Source organism: Arvicanthis niloticus, chromosome 27 (assembly GCF_011762505.2).
Source record: "Arvicanthis niloticus isolate mArvNil1 chromosome 27, mArvNil1.pat.X, whole genome shotgun sequence".
NCBI lineage: Eukaryota > Metazoa > Chordata > Mammalia > Rodentia > Muridae > Arvicanthis > Arvicanthis niloticus.
The window spans coordinates 106,494-128,721 of NC_133435.1; the positions used below are offsets into that span (position 1 = coordinate 106,494).

Here is a 22,228-nt window from a genome sequence, read left to right on the forward strand (position 1 = left end):
AAAACTGTGTAAATCTATAAGGAAATGTGCTTTGAGTTTGTGTTTAATTTTGCTCTAAGGATATGGGGGTTGAAACTGTTTTTCCAGGGTTCATAAGGTTTACTTTTAAAAATAAGGTTTACTTAATTTCTGAACTTTTGATAATTATTAACAATGATCAAAGTCTTGATGATGTAGCTTTAGTAAATAAAAGACTGGATTCAGGTTGTCTCTGGTCATTAAGCTGAAGAATGATTAAGCTGAAGGATAACCTAGCTGAAGAATAATGAATAGAATCATCAGGGAACAGAGAGAGTACCTGAACTAGCAGCTGGCATCTATGACTGACTCTGAGTGATTATTGAATCAGTACAGTTCTCATCCCTGCCTTTCTCAGGATCCTCCTCATGCTGAGACTGTACCTTGGCAAAGTAGGTAAATGGATATTGTATTTTTTCTATGACTACTTCTACTTCCTACTGACATTATGGCATTGTCTTTTGGTGGATCAAGAAGGCTGTAATGCTAGTCAAAGGCTGGGCAATCGTCATTTATCATAAGTATCTGACTATTTGATCCATCTTAAAGACAGGGAGCAATCATCTAAGCTAGAGTGGTTAATATCAGCCTTAAGCAAGTCAGAGTTCAACACCTCCATAGGTTATCCTTGAATAGAGTCCAACAGCCAGGTGAAAATCTGCTGAGACAAATATAGACTAACGACAGAAGTTAAAGTTGTCTGGTAATCGGTGAAGCTAAGAAATTCCTACAACAAGTGAAAAATCTCATTTTCAAGAACAGGCAGGTATACTTTTCTAGAGTCCTTCCATTCTGTGGTGGGTGAATCCAAATATTATGACTTTTTGATCTCTTATGGCTTATATGAACTTCAGTTAATAAAATGATATACTTAGTCTTTACCACTATATTGAATTCTATATTTTAGAAAAAAGCATATAACAGTTGTCTGAGAGACAATAGGAGTAGACTCATGCCTTTGAGACAGTATAATTTGTAGGTTTGGGTTAAAAGTCACAGAACAGTCTTTCTTCAGTTGAGAGGGCTACAGATTCAAAAGAAATGTATTTAATGTGATGAGAAAAACCTTCAAGTCTACGTTTAGAAGACAACCAAAGGGAGTTTAAAACATTGAGCTCTTGACTGAACTGTAAAAAGCCAGTGCTCCATTAGCTTATCAGAATTTCATTGATCAATGTTAAAATTCTGAACTTTAAAATAACAATGACATATGTGGGGAATATGAAACATTTCTTGTTATATACATATTTAAATATATTTATATACCTTTATAATTTGTACTTATATAACTTAAAATACCTTTTAGACCTTCTAATTTTTATACTTACATTTACCAATCTGAAAACATTTTCCATTTGAAATCATTTTCCTATCATAATCCAACTTTTAATATTGGCTAACCTTTATCATTTGCATTATCAATCTCAATTAGTTTATAGATCTTTACTTTTTTAAAAGGCTTCAAATGTATATTAATAAGATGATGCTGCATTACTGCTCCATTTCTCAGAAAAACTTTCAAATTGAAGGTATCAGGAACAAATCATAGTACACCAGTAAACATGCACAGCGTAACTACCTAAGATAGGCAAGACTAAGAGCTACTGTCAGACCTTCAACACACAGCAACCCTGTTCCCAAGATTGTACTAGGCCTATCAAGAAAAGCTGTGAACAGCAACATCAGAGACACGAAAGTGTAGTCCTTACCCAAGAAAAAGATGGAGGCAAGTTAACACAAGAGTGTTTTAAGATATACTAAAATGAAAACCTCTAAGAGAAAATGTCTTCCTCAGGACATGAAGGGGTCATATGAGATATAACAGAACCGTATGTATGCTGTAACCTCTCTGGGCATTTGTCTGAATTTTCACCTGGGAGTGAATGGAGGAATGGGGCTAGGTCATTGGAAGATGGTTAGGTTTTGTGGTATATATGGCAGTGTCTCTGAGGTTGAGGGGAATAAAGATGAGAAAGCAATTAAGACACAATGGAGAAAGTGAGTGAGTGAGAGAAAGTGAGTGAAAGAGAGAGGAATGATCAGATAAATGGAGCTCTTGAATCCATTATCCTATGGTTCTCCAGGCCCTCAACAGTCAATATACTTCAGGAATGCACCAGACGGACTTTATAATGCACTATACCACAGACTTTGACTTGTTAAACACCACCCCTCCCTTGCCCTTCTGCCTTCAAGCATACTCCCTAGAGTAGTATAAGCAGGGAAGACCTATCTATTGAGAAGACCCCCCTAACACTTTTCCAGGGTAGAATTCTGGCTAGTCCAAAAAGGGCCCTTCTTTTAAGGGCTGCAGGAAACTAGACGATGCAACTTTATCTAATATCAGCGGCGTTTACTTGGAGCAAATTCAGCTCCTGGAGCTGGACGGTTGAATGAAGGAGGAGTTCCACCAATTACTCCAATTCCTTCCATTGTAGCAGCTTGGCCAAACGTTTCATGAAATTCTCTCTTCTATCTCTTGTATTCTGTTGGTGATGCTTGCGTCTATGACTCCTGATCTTTCTCCTAGGTTTTCTATCTCCAGGGTAGTCTCCCTTTGTGATTTCTTAATTGTTTCTACTTCATTTTTTAGGTCCTGGACGGTTTTGTGTAATTCCTTCACCTGTTTTGTTGGGGGCCGACTTTTAGCAGAAAGAGGCTATCAGCTTTGCAGCCATCTTGAGCCATATACCCTGACATGAGACTTGGATTACAATAGCCTACAACAGCTGAGCACACTCCGATAATCTTGGTTTAGATACCTTGAGATTAAAGGTGCATGAGATTAAAGGTGTGTGAGATTAAAGGTGTGTGACTTAAGAGTATGACTGAGAAGTATAGAGATCAGAGTTAGAGACAAGACCTAAGGGCATGATTAAAGGTGTAATTTAGAGGCATGGCTTAGAAGTAAGACATATAAAAGGCAGAGACAGAACAGATCAGAATTCAGACTATATAGAGAGAATCAGACACATCAGACATTAGGTAGAGTCTGCCCTCACCCTCGCTCTTGCTGAACCCCGACCCGCAGACTGGAGCGGCAGCTTGGGCCGGGATACAGTGGCCGCCCAAACGTGGGTTGGCCTGGGCCTCAACATTTTGCCTGGGCCGCAACGTTTTTTGGCCGCCCCAATGTGGGGCTAGTGTGGACCCCAACATTATTTTGGCCGCCCCAACGTGGGGCTAGTGTGGACTCCAACACTGTTTGGTTGTTTTTTCTTGCATTTCTTTAAGGGCTTCTACCTGTTTACCTGCGTTCTCCTCAAATTCTTTGAGAGTGTTGTTTATATTTTTTCAAAGTCCTCCATCATCATCATGAGAAGTGATTTTAATTTTGAGTCCTGCTTTTCTAGTGTAATGTAGTGTTCAGGACTTGCTATGGTGGGGGAACTGGATTCTGGTAATGCCAAGTAACTTTGGTTTCTGTTGTTTACTTTCTTACGCTTACCTTTCGCCATTTTGTTAGCTGTAGTGCTACTTGCACTCACTGGTTCTGACTGTGGTCTGCCTTCCCAGTTATCTTGGTTGTGTCAGAACTCCTCAGGGTCAGGATGACTCTATGATCCTTAGCTCCAGCTGCTCTGGGTACAGTGGCTCCTCTAGGATATTTCAGGATATGGTGTCTCCAAGGTAGTAGGCCAGCTAGGTGTTTGCTGCACTGAATGTAGTTGCTCCTCTATGATGCTTCAGGATATGGTGTCCCCTGCTCTGTAGCTCTGTGGGCCGTGTCCTCTCTAGGATGCCTGCAGCTCTTCAGTCCGTGACCTCCCTAGGATTCCTCTGGACTCAGTTTCCAGAGGGAAGCAGATCAGCTGGGAGACTGCTACAGCCACTGGTATCCGGGCCAGGGGCAGAAGGGGAGTGGCTCTCTGCAGGGGCAGGGTCTTGATGCCAGTTACCCTCTGGGGTATCCCTACTGCCAGTTATGCTTCTAAGGCCTAGGGCAGTGTGCGATGTGCAGGTTCTACCTGCTGCTCTGTGGTCTCTGACCTCCCTAGGGTGCCTCTGGACTCAGTTTCCAGTGGGGAGCAGATCGGCTGGGAGACTGCAAGTCTGATTGTTTCAAATGTACTTTCAGACCATTTGTGATTGTTCATAGTTTTGCTTCTGAGCATCCACTTGTTGGCCTATAATAGTCCTTCTATTAGATTCTTCCCAGGCTGGACACCCCTTTGTTTGCTTTCTGTTTCCTATAAAACTTTGTCTCCCTGAGGGTTCAGGGCTGCTTCACAAAACTGTCCTGCTATGTGAAGGTCAGCTGTAAGTAAGACTAAACTTGAGTATCTAATAAGAGACCCTAGTGCAATTGCATCATATTTTGGCTCCTGAGTGGTCTTTTAGGGCTCAAAAACAAGGCACAGCAATAGTATTCAAGAATTTCCACATAGTTTCTACAGTTGAGATTTATTGGGGGGGGGTGGACATTTTCTGTGATTGAGTGATTCAAATACTCTACCTTGTCTTTAAGCCTGGGTAGTTTCACTTCCTGTTGAGCCTTTGTTTCATTTTTTTACTTGAATTATACACTTCAAATCAGTATAATTAACTGTATAAGAGACATCAGTATAATAACTCTTAAACAACTAAATCTAAATGTATACTAACTATATCATTTCTGAGCATTTATCCAGAGGACTCCAACTTGATATATCATGGAGATATTTGAACAATTGTGGTTTTGCAGCACTGTTCATATCTAAACTATGAAACCAACCTAGGTTTCCAATAGAGGAATGGACAAAGCATGTATTGCATACACACATACACACACGCACACACACACACACAATGAAACTGTTCTTTTAATATATTAAGCACAATGTTACTTTGTAGAAGATCAAAAAAATTAGTGGGAAGATAATGGATAAATGGTAAATGATAGTAAAGCATAGACAGTCATTTTCAAAGTACCTAAAATGTTATTATGTAATGCAATATCATGTACAATGCATATATTGCTAGAGAATAATAATAACAGTTTTCACCATGCATAGAATTTTAGCTTTTATTAAAGGTAATGCAATTCATATTTTTATTATTTAAATATAAGGGTTTTAATTTTAATGAAGATAAAACCATGACTGAAAACATTATACATCAAAATATGTAAGTCCAATGTTTTCTTGGATTATTTAATATTTTGTGGCAATAAAAATCACTGCAGAGTAGGATGAGTTACATAAATACATAGTACAAAATGGCCAGAGTTTATTCAAGACCATTTCAGATATTGTTACAAATTCAGTCTTAATATGAAGTTAAAATTCTTTTAGTGATTTAAATATTTCCTAAATACTTGAGAAGTTCATACATGTATATGATGAAATATAAGCATATTAATCACTCATTCTGACTTTATCATCAATGATTCTTCCTATAACCTTCATTACATGTTCTCCACCAAATTTTATGTTTTCTTTGCACATTGCCTATTGAGTCCAACTGCTGTTACACATATGTCCTCAAGTTTAGGTCAAACACTATAGCTGGGAAATGCTATCAATGGCCCCATAATCAAAGTGGAGTGAGCCTCCCATCCCATGAAGTTATGTACCACAAATAGCCGTTGTATGAATCTCAAGTCAGAAACACAAATATCAATTTTTAAAATTAAACTTTTTTTGCACAAAAGTCCAACATATATTAATTTCATTCTCACATGCTTGTAAATTATGTTAAGAAATTTTTAAAAATCCTTACTTCTGTAACTAAATCATGTTTTTATTTTTACATATAGTAAAAGGATAGCAATTCAAAACAGTCAAATCCATGCCAATTTATACTATTTCTGAATATATTCTTTGGTGTGTAAAAACACATGCAGTGCCAATACATAATGTTATATGTTCAGACATCAGGCCACAATGAAACTACAACATGTAACTTGGACAAGCACAGCAAGATAGACCTTGATTTACCACATATACAAATTAATTTTTGATCACTTATGAACAGAAATATTTAGAATTGCTTCACTTTAAATGCCACCACAATCAGTTATGTGACTCAGTTTTAAAATCTACATGTTAAGGAATCATGCAGGTAGGTAACTTATGTTATTTGACTGACAATTTTCTGGAGGGCTTTCTTGATGTCCTTGTTCCTCAGGGTATAGATGAAGGGGTTTATCATGGGAACCACCATGGTATACATTACCGAAGCCACCACACTTTCCCTGGAAGAACTAGAAACTGTTGAACTAAGATACACTCCTATTCCTGTTCCATAAAATAGACAAACAACTGACAGGTGAGATCCACAGGTAGAGAAGGCTTTATATTTTCCTAACAGTGATGGAACTTTAAAAATGGAGGAAGTAATTTTATAGTAGGAGTAAAATATACCTGAGGCAGGGAGGAAACCAACAATGATGCTTAAAAGAAACATGATTATGTCATTGGTAGTAGTGTCAGAACAAGCAAGTTTTACAAGCTCTGGAACATCACAAAAGAAATGAGGGATTTCTACGTTAGTGCAAAATGTTAATTGTGACACCAACAAGCAGTGTACCTGTGAACTCAGAAGACTAATGAAAAATGAAACTATGACCAAACATCTACAGAGATGAGGGCTCAGAATGACTTGGTAGTGTAGAGGATGACAAATGGCTACCCATCGGTCATAGGCCATTACAGCCAGCAATAAGCTGTCCATACCCCCAAAAAGAAAGAAGAAAGAAACCTGAGTTAGGCAACATGCATAAGTTATGGATTTGTTATGAGTCTGCATGTTTATCAGCATTTTGAGGACTGTGGTGCTGCTGAAGCCCATGTCAGACAATGAAAGGCTGTAGAGAAAGAAGTACATAGGGCTGTGGAGGTGGGAATCAGAGCTGATGGCCACAATGATGAGCACATTTCCAAGCACAGTGAGCAGGTATATGAGCAGGAATAGTGCAAATAAGATGGGCTGCAGTTCAGGGTCCTCTGAGAGTCCAAGGAGAAGGAATTCCAAGGTTTTTGTTAAATTATATGGTTCCATGAGGCTAGGACAGCTCTTGAAAAGAAAACAATAAAAGACCATTGTAGTGAATTAAGCACTATAGATGCAAGTGGCTACATGCCGATGTGTTTGTAATCCTGCAATTCATAAGAAACCATTCACACATGAGAACTGTTAAAGTTTAGAAATGACCTATTTACTCAGAAAAAGGTTCTGGGGCAAAGAGCTTTGTTTTCTGTTTTTTAGATACTTGAAACATTGAAGAAGAAAAATTCATTTTAGTTGTGGCAAGCTCTTACAACCCCTTTTCAATGGCCTCTGTGACAATGTGTGTGTGTGTGTGTGTAGTATGTGTGTGTGTGTGTATTTTTATATTCAGAAACTTTAGGCAAAAGTATAATATAAAAGAAAAATATTTCAAATAATTACTCAATAAACATAGTAAAAATTATTCTAACAAAAAATTTGCATACAAAGAACAGTCCTTTTCCCTCTATTGAGTTTTGAAAAAATCATTCTAATAAAAGAGTTTTATGAAGAAGTTATATATATTTTATTATTTAAAAATGCACTAAGATTACTTCCTTGGATTTATATTTTGAGTACAAAAGCTAAAACCAGGTGTGGAGAGTTGGCTCAGCAGCTAAAATCCAGTTCCTTCTCTTAAATGGGACCAAAGTTTTGTTCCCACCACTCACATCAGGTAGTTAACAATAGCCTGTGATTCCAAAACCGGGAGAGCCTACAGCCTCTTTTGGTATATATCTTGATATATAACTAGAAACTTCAAAGTTAATTTGGACAGTTTTTAGTTTGGTGATGAAAGTGTGTGTGTGTGTGTGTGTGTGTATGTGTGTGTATGCATGTGTGCATGCATGTGAAAAATTTGAGTTGTTAAGAGGTGAACTTCTATTATTCTCCATCTTATGTTTTAAGGCACAATACTGATCCTGGTCTTATTGATCCTGAATCTTACTTGGGTTATATTGGCTGGTAGTCAAACCCTACTCACACTATTTGAAGGTTACAGAAACACCTGACCATACCCCTTTATAAATGCTGGTAATTAAACTCGATCCTATTGTGTACAGTAAATATCTTACCCAGCAAGTCATCTCTTCACATCCCTCTAACATCCTTCCTATTTTCTCAGTATGAAACACCAAACTGTGATTTTATAGTTTCCCTAGGGTGGAAATTTGTGTATGTATGTTGGAGAGAGTGTCAAGAATAAATGCTGTAATAAACAGTGAAGGTAAATTAATAAATGAGGACAAATTACTGATTTGGTTTGTGTTATTCTAACACTCTGATTGCCTGCTCATTTACCCCATGTTAGTGCCATTCTTATTGTAGCTGAGAGGACAAAGGCACCCACAGCTCTTCTACATATTATATTAGTGACACAGAGTGGAAAGTAAAATGGGTAGAAGTTTTTCCAGGGATTAGAGAGAAGAGAAATTTAAGGTTCAATTGGTAGAATAAATGGCTCTTAGATATACAGGGGATGAAGTTTGACCATTTCTATTCAAACTGCTATCATCCTATTAGAATGTAAGGCAAAAAAGAATAATCAATCATAAAAACATTCATACAAATAACATGATAAGACAGTGAACAGGAAATATTTAGAAATACACATTCCTAAATATTTTTTTCATTAATGATTGTGTATATACATATATATACATATATGTGTATATACATATATATGTATATATATACATATATACATATATGTGTATATATGTATATACACATATATGTATATACACAATCATTAATTTAAAAAGTGGTATTTAATTTGCAGGAGAATTAGGAGGGCTTTTGCGAGTGTTTGGAGGCATGAAAAACAAGGGAGGAATATGGGAATTAAATTTAAGCCTCATAAAATTTTTAAAAAATCACAATAAATTACATAAAATATATTCTTTATCTCAACATGATGATGCATATATATTTTATAGAGAAATATTTTGACATATATAACAGTACAAGTTCAATAAAATACATAGTATGATATTTGGGAGCTCTAGGTAAAAGTTTCTCTATTCAGTCACTTTTTTCTACAATTTCTGGCTATGTAGTAGATTTGCCTTCAAGTTGCAGGATACGAAACTGACCTGAAACTAAATCTTCCTATCTCGGTTTAATAAATAATATAATCACATGTGTTGCACAATGCCCCATTCATTGGTTCTTGATATTTGGTTCTTCTGATCATTTTCATCTCTACCTTCATCACCAAGCTCATGATTTTTTAATCAATAGCAGAGAGTTTAGAGAAATATTAATTTCATTTTCTGGTTGAAAATATTCTTAATAAGGTAAAATCCAAATGAGGAAACAACTAAACAGTATATGAGAGCTCGCATATTAACTAATTAATAAACATAAATTTAACTAATAAAATAAACTTACTTGCACTATGCGATAAAACTTTACTTATTGATGCATTTTTGTCTTTGATTACCCCACACCATATATCTTTACCTTTCTGGTGCCAACAATAAAAACACTGCTGTTTCTCATTTGTTTCTTGCATAGATTACCCCTTACTAAACTGTAAATTATTTCCATTCAAGAATGAACAAAAGTGACTGAGACACTCTTCCACTTTTTCTGGGTGTGTGGTAATGGCCCAGGTGTTCACGACTGGCAGAAAGACAATAAATCATGACACTTCTTAAGCAGCTGATGAATTTGAGAGGAAAAGAAAACATGCATGTAAGTTATTCTGGATCAGATCTGCTAAAGTCTTGAGGTAGAATATAGAGTATTTATGAGTTTGAGGCTCAATTCACATAGCCAATAATTATCCATCAAGCTATTCAAATCTCTAAGGATCTCTATTAACAGTCATGGAGAAGAGAAAGAGAAAAGTGAATATGCTAGGAAAAGTATAACTCTTCCTATCTCAGGAAGAATCTTAATTGTATTATTTTAACTTCCAAGTTGTAGAGCTATTGAAAAACTAAAACACATACTTTCAATTAAGTGAGGCAGTATGGGATTTAATATATGCAATTTTAATAAATGTTTAATGTAATTTATAAAGAATCAAGTTTTTCATATGATGTATCTGATACAATTTCTACTTTTTTCAGTTAATATCAGTGAGAAGAAATTTGGTTTGATACTTTTGATATTTATGTACTTCAGTTTCTGATTTTATGTTATGAAGATGAGTGTTTATTCATTATGTTGCATGTATTTTACATGACATCCCAGGTTCTACTTTTATTTCAAATCATATATGTTTATACTTTAGGCAGTAACTTATTTTTCTTTCATGTTTTGTGATTATAATACAATTATATCATTTCTACCTTTTCTTTCAAACCTTCCTCATACTGTTCATTGCTCTCTTTCAAATTCATTGCTTCTTTTTTTATTAATAGTTGTTACATGCATATTTGTATAGACATGTATTTCAAAACATACTTACACATGGAGGCCAAATAACCTGTATAAACATATCAGGGAGTCTTTAAAGTTGTTGGAATTCAAAAATGTAGATGATTGTAACCACCACAATCATTGCCTAGAAGTATTACAAACTAGTTTGCATGATATTACAAAGATTCGTTTTCTTAAGGGTCAAACAATTTTCTTGCTTTCTTGAGACATTGTTTTTTTTTTTTTTTTTTTTTTTTTGCACCTGACAGCATGACAGATGCTTACATTGAGGCAATTTCACCTATTGATCATGTTAATGTTGGCAAAAAGAATCTGAGTATTTCATTCTGCCATTATTGGGAATGAAATTCTAATTTTTTTTTTACTGGAAGCAAGAAATTAGGTTAAACTCACACTCACCAAGATCAGAATTTACCAGTTTATGAAAAATGTAGAAATGAGTCATTGGAGTATCTTTGAAATTAACCACCATCCCCTTTTCAATATCTCAGGTATAAAATAAAATACATTGACCATAAAAAAATTCTTGAGAATTATCTTATTTGTGTCCTAAGGAATTCTCTAATCATTCTTACCATCATAGTCTCAGCAAATCTACTTGAAAAAAAATTGGAACATGTAAGAATTTAGTAGAATTTGGATCTTTGCAGATTCTATCATGGTGCCTTCTAACTTCTCTTCAACCAAAATATTTTCTTCATTATTGCCAAGCCAAAGGGATATTGTCTACTTAGATTCAAAGGGTGATGTGGAATTCTGAATTGTATTCAACCATTATTCATCTCTCTTCTAATGTATTTTTTCTGTCTTTTTCTTTGTCTCCTTATCATTTATTTCTTCCTCATTAGTATCTTATTATGTACAAGGGGCTATTTTCAAACTTGAGATCCTTTTGTATCAGTTTACTGGGTAGGGGTTATACTGATGTGTACAAACTTTGGTAATCCCTATGTTTAACACACCAGGCTTTCATGGAATGTCTTTAGTATATACCATGTAATAATGGGGAATTAATGGAAAATATCTTCTATTGTATATTTCAGTTCTTATTTTTGAGCTGTCCTGGATTAAAACTCTACTGTAAACAAGCAACCGATTGAGTTTAAGTTTACTGACATAAAAAAAAATCAGACACCTATTGATTTGGACAGGAGAAAAATTTGTAAGTACATGTGTGCATATATTTGTAAGGAGAAAAAATTTTAGAGACACCAAATGGCAGGAATACACACATACATATATACATATAAAATACATATACACAGAAATATACATGTACACACTTATGGACACATCTAGTTTGCTTCCAGTTTCTGGCTATTATGAATAAAACTGCTATAAACATGGTTGAGCAAGTGCACCTGTGGTATAGTGGGTCATCTTTTTGATATATACCCGGGGTGGTAGAGTTGGGTCTTATGGTAGAACTATTCCCAAATTTATAAAAAAAAAAAAAAAAAAAAAAAAAAAAATGCCAATTTGATTTTCAAACAGGTTGTACAAACTTGCACCCTTATAAATGTGAACTAGTGTTCCCCTTGCTCTACATCCTCACCAGTGAAGTGGAAATTTCTAGTTTGTTTGGAGACTCAGTTTTGTCATGTGATATTTTTCTGGAAACTGTATTATGAGAGAAATTTTTTGCTGAAGCAGACACATGGGAAGATGTTTTTCTAAGAATAGATGAGTGGTGCTTTTCTGGAGGCATTCTGAAAAAAGGATATGTGATGTTTTGCTGGAGCAGATGCTTAAGAAAACGTGATGTTTGGAAAGGATATAAATATAGCCCAATGAACAGTGGACAATGATGAATGGTATTGGTACACCTTAACATTTTTTGTTGGTCATCATTTGCTGTAACTTCACACAGAGAAACACACCAAATATTTTCTGGTGGTATTTTGGTGGTTTCTTGCCACTTTCATGGACTTGGGTGATTTGTAGAGGCTTGCAGTTTTTTCTGGATCCACCTGCCAATGCTGATTCATAAAAGGTGTTTAAAAGTTTTGCAGTTGCTTCTTCATTATTAGTGTTTGGCAGTGGATCAAGCTACCATTGGTTGCTGATTCATGTAAACTGAACTGCTGCTATCAACAAAGCAGTTTGGATTTGCTCCAAAGAAATCTAAAAATGTTCACATCCTCCTTTACTTTACTCAATGTTTGGTGGGTGGTGGACTAGAAAAAACATTAAAGCATGTAAAGATACTTATTAAAAGAAGGTTTTGAAAAATCTAAACTGACACACCAGCATGTAATAGCACTTGGGTATTTTTATCTTAGCCATTCTCATGGATGTAGGATAGAATCTCAGAGTCATTTTGATTTGCTTTCCCTGATAACTAATAACATTGAATATTTTTATTAATTATTTTATTATATTGCAAATGTTGCCTCCACTTTCTGGTCCCTTCTCCAAAAGTTCTTCACCCCATCCCGCCTCCAATTTGCTTCAGAGATGTTCCTCACCCACTCAGCCACTCCTACCTCACACTGCTAGCATCCCCCTTCCCTGGGGCATTAAGTGCATCCTTTCCCACTGAGGCCAAAGTAAGTTGTCCTCTACTACATTTGTAGCAGGGGCAACTGACCAGCCCATGTATGTTCTTTGCTTGGTGGCTTAGTTTCTAGGAGATCTGAGGGGGTCTGGGTTAGTAGAAAATATGGGGTTGCAATCTTCTTTAGCTCCTTTAGTTCTTCTCCTAACTCTTCTACACAAGTACCCGACCTCATTCCATTGATTGCCTGTAATTATCTGCAACTCCTAGGCTCCTGTCTACAAGCAGAACATGGCATCAGCAATAGTGTTGGGGTTTGGTGCCTGGGAATGGAATGGATCTCAAGTTGGACCAGTCAATGCATATCCTTTCCTTATTTCTGCTCCATTTTTTCTTTGTCTTTCCTTTAGAGAGGAACATTTCTGTGTCAAAAATTTTAAAGATGGGTGGGTGGCCTCATGCCTCAAATTGGGACCATGTCTATCCACTGCTTCTATCTCCCCAATGTTTGGCATTTCATCTAAGGTCATCACAGTTGGATCATGGCAGCCTCTCAGATCCCTGGTGTCTGGGACTTTTTAGAGGTTTGTATATTTTAGATATTAACTCTCTACAGAATAAAGAGATAGAGAAGATCTTTTCTCAATCTGTAGGTTGCCATTTTGTCTTACTGACAGTGTCTTTTGCTTTACAGAAGCTTTTCAGTTTTATGAGATCCCATTTGTCAATTGTTGGTCTTACAGCCTGAGCCATTAGTAATTGGTTCAAAAATTATTCTCCTGTGCCAATTTGTTTGAGGCTATCCCCCCTTTATCTTTTAGATTCAGTGTAACTAGTTTTATATGGAGGTCCTTGATCCACTTGTAATTGGGCTTTGTACAAGGTGATAAATATGGATCAATTTGCATTCTGCTACATGCAGACTACCAGTTTGACTAGCACCATTTGTTGAAGATGCTTTTTTCTCACTGTACAGTTTTGGCTTCTTTGTCAAAGATCAAGAGTCCATAGAAGTGAGGGTCTATTTCTCTGTCATTAATTCTATTCCATTGATCTTTTTATCAATACTATGAAGATTTTGTCATTGCTCTATAGTACAGCTTGAGGTCATGGATGATCATTCTCCCAGATGTTTTTCTATGGTTGAAAATAGTTTTCACTAACCTGGGTATTTTGTTATTCCATGGAAAGTTGATAATTTTCCTTTCCATATCTATGAAGAATTGAGTTGGAATTTTGATGAGGATTGCATTGCATATGTCGATTGCTTTTGATAAGATGGCCATTTTTACTATGTTAATCCTACTAACTCATGAGCATGGGAGAGCTTTCTATCTTCTGTGGTCTTCTTTGATTTCTTTCTTCAGAAGCTTGAAGTTCTTGTCATATGGATCTTTCAGTTGCTTGGCTAGAGTTACATCAAGATATTTTATATTATCTGTGACTATTGTGAAAGGTGTTGTTTTCCTAATTTCTTTCTCTGTTCCTTTGTATAAAGTAAGGCTACCAATTTGTTTGAGTTAATTTTATATTCAGCCACTTTACTAAAGTTGTTTATCAGCTGTAGGAGTTCTCTGATATAACTTTTGTGCTTGCTTATATATATGATCATATCATTCACAAATAATATCTTGACTTCTTTTTTCCCCAATGTGTAACACTTTGACCTCTCTTTGTTGTCTAATTCCTCTATATAGAACTTCTATAACTATATTGAATAAATAGGAAGAGAGTGGGCAGCTTGTCTTGTCCCTGATTTTAGTGGGACTGCTTCAAGTTTCTTTCTATTTAAATTGATGTTGGCTGTGCTCAGCTAGTCAAGATTCCTGTTGATAATTCTCAGTTTAAGCTCTGTACCCCATTTTTAATTAGGTCATTCAGAATGTTGATGTCTAGTTTCTTGAGTTCTCTCTCAAAATTTTGATATTAGTCCTCTGTTGCATGTAGGGTTGATGAAGATCTATTTCCATTTTCTAGGCAGCTATTTTCTTCTGTTGATGGTATTCTTAGGCTTGTAAAAGCATATTAGTTTCTTTTTAAAATTAATTTTATTTTTTTACTTACTTTCTTTACATCTCACTCACTGCCCCCATCATGATCTCCCCTCGCTCAACCCTTCCATTATTCCAGGCCCTTTACTTATCTGAGAAGTTGCTCCAAGCTGGGTATTGCCTCACCCAGGCACTTCAAGTCTCTGCAAAGCTAGGTGCTTCCTCTCATACTGAGGCCAGATAAGGTGTCCCAACTAGAAGAACATATCCTATATGCAGGCAACAGCTTTAAGAATAGTTCCCATTCCCGGTGATTGGAACCCACGTGAGGACTTAGCTGCCCATTTCCTAAATATGTGCAGGATAGCCTAGGTGCAGCTGGTGTACATTCTTTGGTTGATGATTTAGACTCTGAGAGTCCCAAGTTTCCAGGTTAGTTGACTTTGTTAGTTTTTCTGTGAAGTTCCTACCCCCTTCAGGGAAGGCAATCCTTCCTCCTGTTCTTCTATAAGAGTCTCCAAGCTTCATCCATTGTTTGGCTGTGTGTGTCTGTATCTGTCTGTGTAAGCTACTGAGTAGAGTCTCTCAGAAGACAACATATTCCTGTCTATAAGCATTACAGAGTATCAATAATAGTATTATGAATTGGTGCTTACCCATGGGATGGGTGTCAAGGTGGGCTAGTTATTGGTTGTCCATTCACCTAGTCTCTGCTCCATCCCACCAATCTGTATTTCTAGACTAGATAAATTTTAGGTTGAAAGTTTTGTGGATATGTTAGTGCCTCTATTGCTTCACTGGACTTCCTGCCAGCCTACAGGAGGTAGCCTCTTTCCCCAATGAATTGAGTCACACCTAAGGTCACCACTAATGGTTCTTGGGTGCCTCCCATATTGTAAGTATCTGTCTCATCCAGGAGATACCTGCATCTACTCACCCCTGCCAGCTAAAGATTTTAATTCATTTTAATTGCCATCAACCCATCTCTCCTGTCCTTCCCATCACCTGATACTGAACCCCTTCCCCCTTGCCCTCCTACCCATATCCCTCCTTCCATCTGATCCTATGAGTATTTAATTCCTACTTATAAGTGAGATTCAAACTTCCTCTCTTGAGCCTTCCTTCTTATTTAGCTTCTTTGTATCTGTGGAGTGCAGCATGGTACCTGTATTTTATGACTAATATTCACATATATACAATGCATGTCCTTTTAGGGACAGGTTACCTAACTCAGGATTATATTCTCAAATTCTCACCATTTTCATGCAAAATTCATTATGTCTTTGTTTTTAATAGCTGAATAGTATTTCGTTGTGTAAGTGTACAACATTTTCTTTATCAATTTTTTAGATGAGGGACATCTAAATTGCTTCCAGTTTCTGGATATTAGAAATAAAGCAGCTATGAACATAGTTGGGCATGTGTCTTTGTGGGATGTTGGAGCATCATTTGAAGATATGCCCAGAAGTGGTATATCTAGGCCATGAGGTAGATCTATTCCTAGTTTCCTGAGAAACCAACAAATTGATTTCCAAAATGGTTGTATAAGTCTGCACTTCCACCAGCAATGAAGAGGTCTTCTGCTTGATCCACATCTTTGACAGATTGTACTATCCCTTGAGTTTTTTATCTTAGCCATTGTGATGTAAGATGGAAAGTCAGATTTCCACTTCCTGGATGGCTAAGCATTTTAAACATTTCCTTAATTGCTTTTCTACCATTTCATATTCCTCTGTTGAGAATTCTCCATTTAGTTCTGTATCTCATTGGGGGGGGGGTATTTGGGTTGTTGGTACCTATCTTCTAGACATCTTTGTAAATTTTAGAAATTAGCCCTCTGTTAGATGTAAGGTTGGTGGAGATCCTTTCTCAGTCAGTACACTGCTGATTCATCCTATTGTCAGTGTCCTTTGCCTTGCAGAAGCTTTGCAGTTTCATGAGGTCCCATTTATCAATTGTTGCTTTTAAAGCCTGGGCCACTGGTGTTCTGTTCAGGAAGTTGACTCCTGTACCAATGCCTTCATAGCTATTTTCCAGTTTTTCTTCTATGATATTTAGGGGATCTTCTTTTATGTTGAGGCCATGGATTCACTTGGACTTTAGTTTTGTTCAGGTGATAAACATAGATCTATTTGCATTCTTCTACATGTAGATATTGAGTTAGTCCAGCACCATTTGCTGAAGATGGTTCATTTTCATTGTATGGTTTTGGCTTCTTTATCAAAAATCAAGTGTCCATGGGTATGTGGGTTTATTTCTGGGTCTTGAATTCTATTCTATTGATCCACTTGCCTGTCTTGTATAATTATCATGCATTTTCAAAGTCACTATTGCTCTGTACTACAGCTTCAGGTCAGGGACAATGATTCCTCCTGAAGTTCATTTGTTGTTTAAGATTGTTTTGGCTATCCTGGGTTTTGCTGTTTTTTCCATACAAAGATAAGAATTGCTCTTTCAAGGACTATATAAAATCGTGTTAAAATTTTGATGGGGATTGCACTGAATCTATATGTTGATTTTGGTAAAATCACCATTTTCACTGTGTTAGTCCCACTTATTCATGAGCATTGGAGATCTGTCCGTCTTCTGCTATTGTCTTCAATTTCTTTCTTTAGTGACTTGAAGCTCTTTTTGTACCAATCTTTCACTTGCTTGGCTAGAATTACATAAAAAATATTTTAAATTATTCATTGCTATTGTAAAGTGGGTTATTTCCCTAATATATCTTTGTTCTCTTATCATTTGTATAAAGGAAGGCTACGAATTTCTGAGTTGATTTTGTATCCAACCACTTTGCTAAAGGTATTTAACAGTTGTAGTTCTCCAGTTGAATTTTTTGGGTTTGCTTATATTTACTATCATATCATCCACAAATAATACTTTGTTTTCTTCCTTTCCATTTTGTATTAACTTGATCTCCTTTAGTTGTCTTAATGCTCTAGATAAAAGTTCAAGTATATATTTACTAGATAGTGAGAGAGTTTGAAGCCTTGTCTTGTCCCTGATTTTAAGTTTCTCTCCATTTAGTTTGATGTTGGTTATTGGCTTGCTCTACATTGCTGTAAATTCTGTTTATGCATCCTTCATCCCTGATTTCTCTAATACCATTTCTTGGAAAACTTTATTCCAGTCTTTTACTCTGAAATAATATGTGTCTTTGTTGCTGAGGTGCATTCCTGGTAGGCAACAGAAGATGGATTCTGTTTTTGCATCCATTCAGTTAGTCTGTGTCTTTTTATTGTGAAATTGAGTTCATTGATATTTAGAGACATTAATGACCAATGCATATTATTTCCTGCTATTTTGATGTTGGTAGTTTGTGTGTGTGTGTGTGTGTGCTTTCATTGTTTGTGTTGATAAAGGATTACTTATTTTCTGTGTTTTCTTGGATATAGTAATTCTCTTTGGGCTGGAGTTTTCTTTCTAGTATTTTTTGTAGGGATGGATCTATGGATAGATATTGCTTGAATTTGGATTTGTCTTAAAATATCTTGTTTTCTCCACACATTATGATTGAGAGTTTTGCTGGGTATAGTTATATAAGTTGGCACCTGTGGTTTTTAGAGACTTCAAGATATCTATCCAGGTCATTCTAGCATTAAGAGTCTCTGTTGAGAAGTCATGTGTGATACTGATTGGTCTGCCTTTGCTTGCTATCTTGCCTTTTCCCCTTGTCATATTTAATATTCATTCTTTGTTCTGTAGATTTTGTGTTTCAATTATTTTTTGATGGGAAGATTTTTTTGTTGTCCAATCTAATTGGTGTTCTATAATCTTCTTGTATCTTTATAGGCATCTCTTTCTTTAGGTTGGGAAAGATTTCTTCTATGAATTTTGAGAATATTTTCTGGGAATTTGAGTGGGACTCTTCACCTTCTTATATTGCTATTATTCTTAGGTTCATTCTTTTCATCTTATCCCAGACTTCCTGAATGTTTTATGTCAGGAAGTTTTTATATTGATTATTTTCTTTGACTGATGTATTAATTTTTCTATTGTATCTTCTATGCCTAAAATTCTCTCTCAATCTCCTATATTCTGTCGGTAATGCGTGCTTCTATTTTTCCTGTTCTTGTCTTTAGTTTTTCCATCTCTAGGGTTTCCTCAGTTTGTGTTTTCTTATTGCTTCTATTTCCACTTTCAGGTCATGAACAGTTTTATTTAGTGTCTTTACCTGTTTAATTGTATTTTCTTGTATGTCTTTAAGGGATTTATTTATTTTCTCTTTACAGGCTTCTATCATCTTTATAAGATTGGGTTTAAGGTCATTTTCTTGTGTTTTGGTTGTGTTAGAATATCCAGGGCTTGATGTAGTGGTGTTAGCTGTGCTTTGGATGTGTCCTATTGCCATTGCTTTGTTGATTTGGTTCTTCTGAGGGCCTTTACCTATCTGGATGGATTTGCTCCCTGGGTGTTCATGTTGCAGTAGGCATTGGGTGGGGGTGAACCTCCATTGTCTTGGTGTGGGAGGCCTTTGATAGGTATCCTTGAACTGCAGGGTCACTTATGTATATTATCATATCTTCTGCAACATCAATACTTTAGCCTGATGCTATTTGTATTCTAATGTTAATACTGCTTTCTTGATATCATGTGAACCTTTTCCATATTCTAATTAGTCAATAAAAGGCTAGAGCCTGTGATTGGGCAGTGGAGAGCAAAGATAGGATTGGAGTTTCTAGAGTGGGAAAAGGAAAATGGCAGACAGAGAGAGGGAGAAAGAGAGAGAGAGAGAGAGAGAGAGAGAGAGAGAGAGAGAGAGAGAGAGAGAGAGAGAGAGAGAGAGAGAGAGGAGAGATAGAAGGGGAAGAGGAGGAGGAAAAAGAAGAGGAGGAGGAAGAGGAGGACATGTCATAATAGATCAAAACTGTGTCATCATAAGAAACTGCATATGGTAATGGGGCTTATAGCTATGGAATAAGTTTGTATAATGCTAGTTCTGCCCAATCTATGTATACAGCTTATAATTATAATAACTGAATTGTGTGTATTTAACATGGATTTATTAGGGTTAGAAATTTCAGCAACATTCTTCTCTTCCAATTTGTATCTCCTTGAGGTCCTTTAGTCTTATTTCTCTAGCTAGAATGTCAAGTACTAAGTTCAATAAATATGGAGAGAAGGGCCATCCTTGTTTTGTTCTGAATTTTAATACAATTGCTTTAAATTTCTTTCCATTTTATCTAATGCCAATTTATTTAAATTCCATTTATTTAATGATTTGCTTGCTGTGTATTGCTTTTCTTATCTTTAAGTATGAGCCTCATATTCTTAATCTCTCCAAGACTTTTAAGGTATGCTAGTGAAATGATGACACAGATCCTTTCAGATATTTTTCATTACAGCAAAAGAAATGATGAGTAGGACATATTTGGAAGTTCTTTATTTCATAATATTTTATCAAGGTTTGGCTTTTTTCTGCCCCCTCCACCAAGATCCTTTGTGTATATATTATGGTTTCCAGTTTTGTGCTTTTTTGAGATATCTGTGTTTGCAAATGTGTGACTCTGTGTCTTTATGTCTTTCTTCTGATTTTTTTGGCCCTTTAATTTCTGTTTTGTCCTATTATGATTTTGTTTGATCATATTATTTATATTGATTTATTATATTAATTATATCATATTATATTAATTATATTATTTATTATTATCCCTTAGATGCCTGATGATTTTCTATTTATTTATTTATTTATTTATTTATTTATTTATTATTTTCTTTTTTTATTTCTTTAAAATACATTTCAGGTTTTATCCCCTCCCTCCATTCCCCCTACCAACCAGGAACCGCCTATTCCATCCTCTCTCCTGCCTCCACAAGGGTGTGCCCCCACCTACCCCTCACTCCCCCCTCCCCACCCTCAAATTCCTTCCAGCTCGGTGTTCAGCCTTCATGGGACCAGGGATCTCCTCTCCCACCCATTCCCAACAAGGCCATCCTCCCCTAAGTATACAGCTTAAGTCATGGGTGCCTCCCTTTGTGCTCCCAGGCACAAAGGTTTAGACCCTGGGGAGGTCTGGTTAGCTGGCACTGTTGCTCTCCTCTTGGGGTCACCAGCCCTTTCAGCTCCTTCAGTCCTCTAACTTCTTCATTAGGAATCCTTGATCAGATCAATTGGTAGCTGCGAGCATCCTCCTCTGGATATGTCAGACTCTGGCAGACCTTCAAGGAGACAGCTGCATCAGGCTCCTCTCAGATGCACTACCTGACCTCCATGTCAGCATCTATCTTTGGTGACTGCACATGGGACGGATATCAAAGTAGATGGCCCCTCCTTGACTTTCTGTCCCACACTTTGTCACCTTATTTGCTCTCTTGAGCATTCTGTCACTCTTTCCAAGAAGGACCGAGGCATCCACACTTGGTCTTCCTTCTTAATGTGCTTCATGTGGTCAGTTAGTTGAATCTTGTCTTTTTCAAGCTTTTGGGCAAACATCCACTTATCAGTGAGTAAATACCATGTGTGTTCTTTTGTAATTGGGTTACCTCACTTAGGATGATATTTTCTAGTCCCATCTAGTTCCATTTACCTAAGAATTTCTCGAATTCATTATTTTTAATAGCTAGGTAGTACTCCATTGTGTAAATGTACCACATTTTTTTGTATCCATTCCTCTGTTGAACGAAATCTGGGTTCTTTCCAGCTTCTGGCTATTATAAATAAGGCTGCTATGAACATAGTGGAGCATATGTCCTTGTTATATGTTGGAGCATCTTCTGAGTATATGCCCAGGAGTGGTATAGCTGGATCCTCAGGTAGTGCTATGTCCAATTTTCTGAGGAACCGCCAGACTGATTTCCAGAGTGGTTATACCAGCTTGCATTCCCACCAAAAAATGGAGGAGTGTTCCTCTTTCTCCACATCCTCACCAGCATCTACCATAACTTGAAAATTTTTTATCTTATCCGTTCTGACTGGTGTGAGGTGGTATCTCGGGGTTGTTTTGATTTGCATTTCCCTGATGCCTAAGGATGTTGAGCATTTCTTAAGATGCTTCTTGGCCATTCGAATTTCCTCAGTTGAGAATTCTTTGTTTAGCTCTTTACCCTATTTTTAATAGGGTTATATGGTTGTCTGGAGTCTAATTTCTTGAGTTCTTTACATATATTGGATATTAGCCCTCTATAGGATCGAGGATTGGTAATAATCTTTTCCCAATCAGTTGGTTGCTATTTTGTCTTATTGACAGTGTCTTTTGCCTTACAGAAGCTTTGCAATTTTATGAGGTCCCATTTGTCAATTCTTAATCTTAGATCATAAGCCATTCGTGTTCTGTTCAGGAACTTTTCCCCTGTGCCTAAGTATTCGAGGGTCTTCCCCACCTTCTTTTCTATTAGTTTCAGTGTATCTGGTTTTATGTGA

General features: G+C 36.4%; 2 protein-coding genes across 3 annotated transcripts in view; one reads left to right on the plus strand and one right to left on the minus strand.

Annotated features, from left to right (window-relative positions):
- The first annotated feature begins 234 nt into the window (after nt 1-234).
- Nucleotides 235-22,228, plus strand: part of LOC143439623 (olfactory receptor 7D4-like) — a 34,584-nt gene continuing 12,590 nt past the window's right edge. The window contains exon 1 of one of the 2 annotated variants that reach the window (XM_076925952.1): nt 235-414. The gene's annotated coding sequence lies outside the window, so the exon portion shown is untranslated. The remainder of the gene's footprint in view (nt 415-22,228) is intronic. The other variant, XM_076925951.1, reaches the window with a different exon arrangement.
- On the minus strand, nt 5,082-9,752 carry LOC143439622 (olfactory receptor 7E178-like). Its single transcript, XM_076925949.1, has 2 exons — nt 9,454-9,752; nt 5,082-7,014 (listed from the first exon to the last, which is right to left on the minus strand). The coding sequence occupies exons 1-2, from the start codon at nt 9,538-9,540 to the stop codon at nt 6,070-6,072; spliced, it is 1,032 nt and encodes a 343-aa protein (XP_076782064.1). The 5' UTR covers nt 9,541-9,752; the 3' UTR covers nt 5,082-6,069.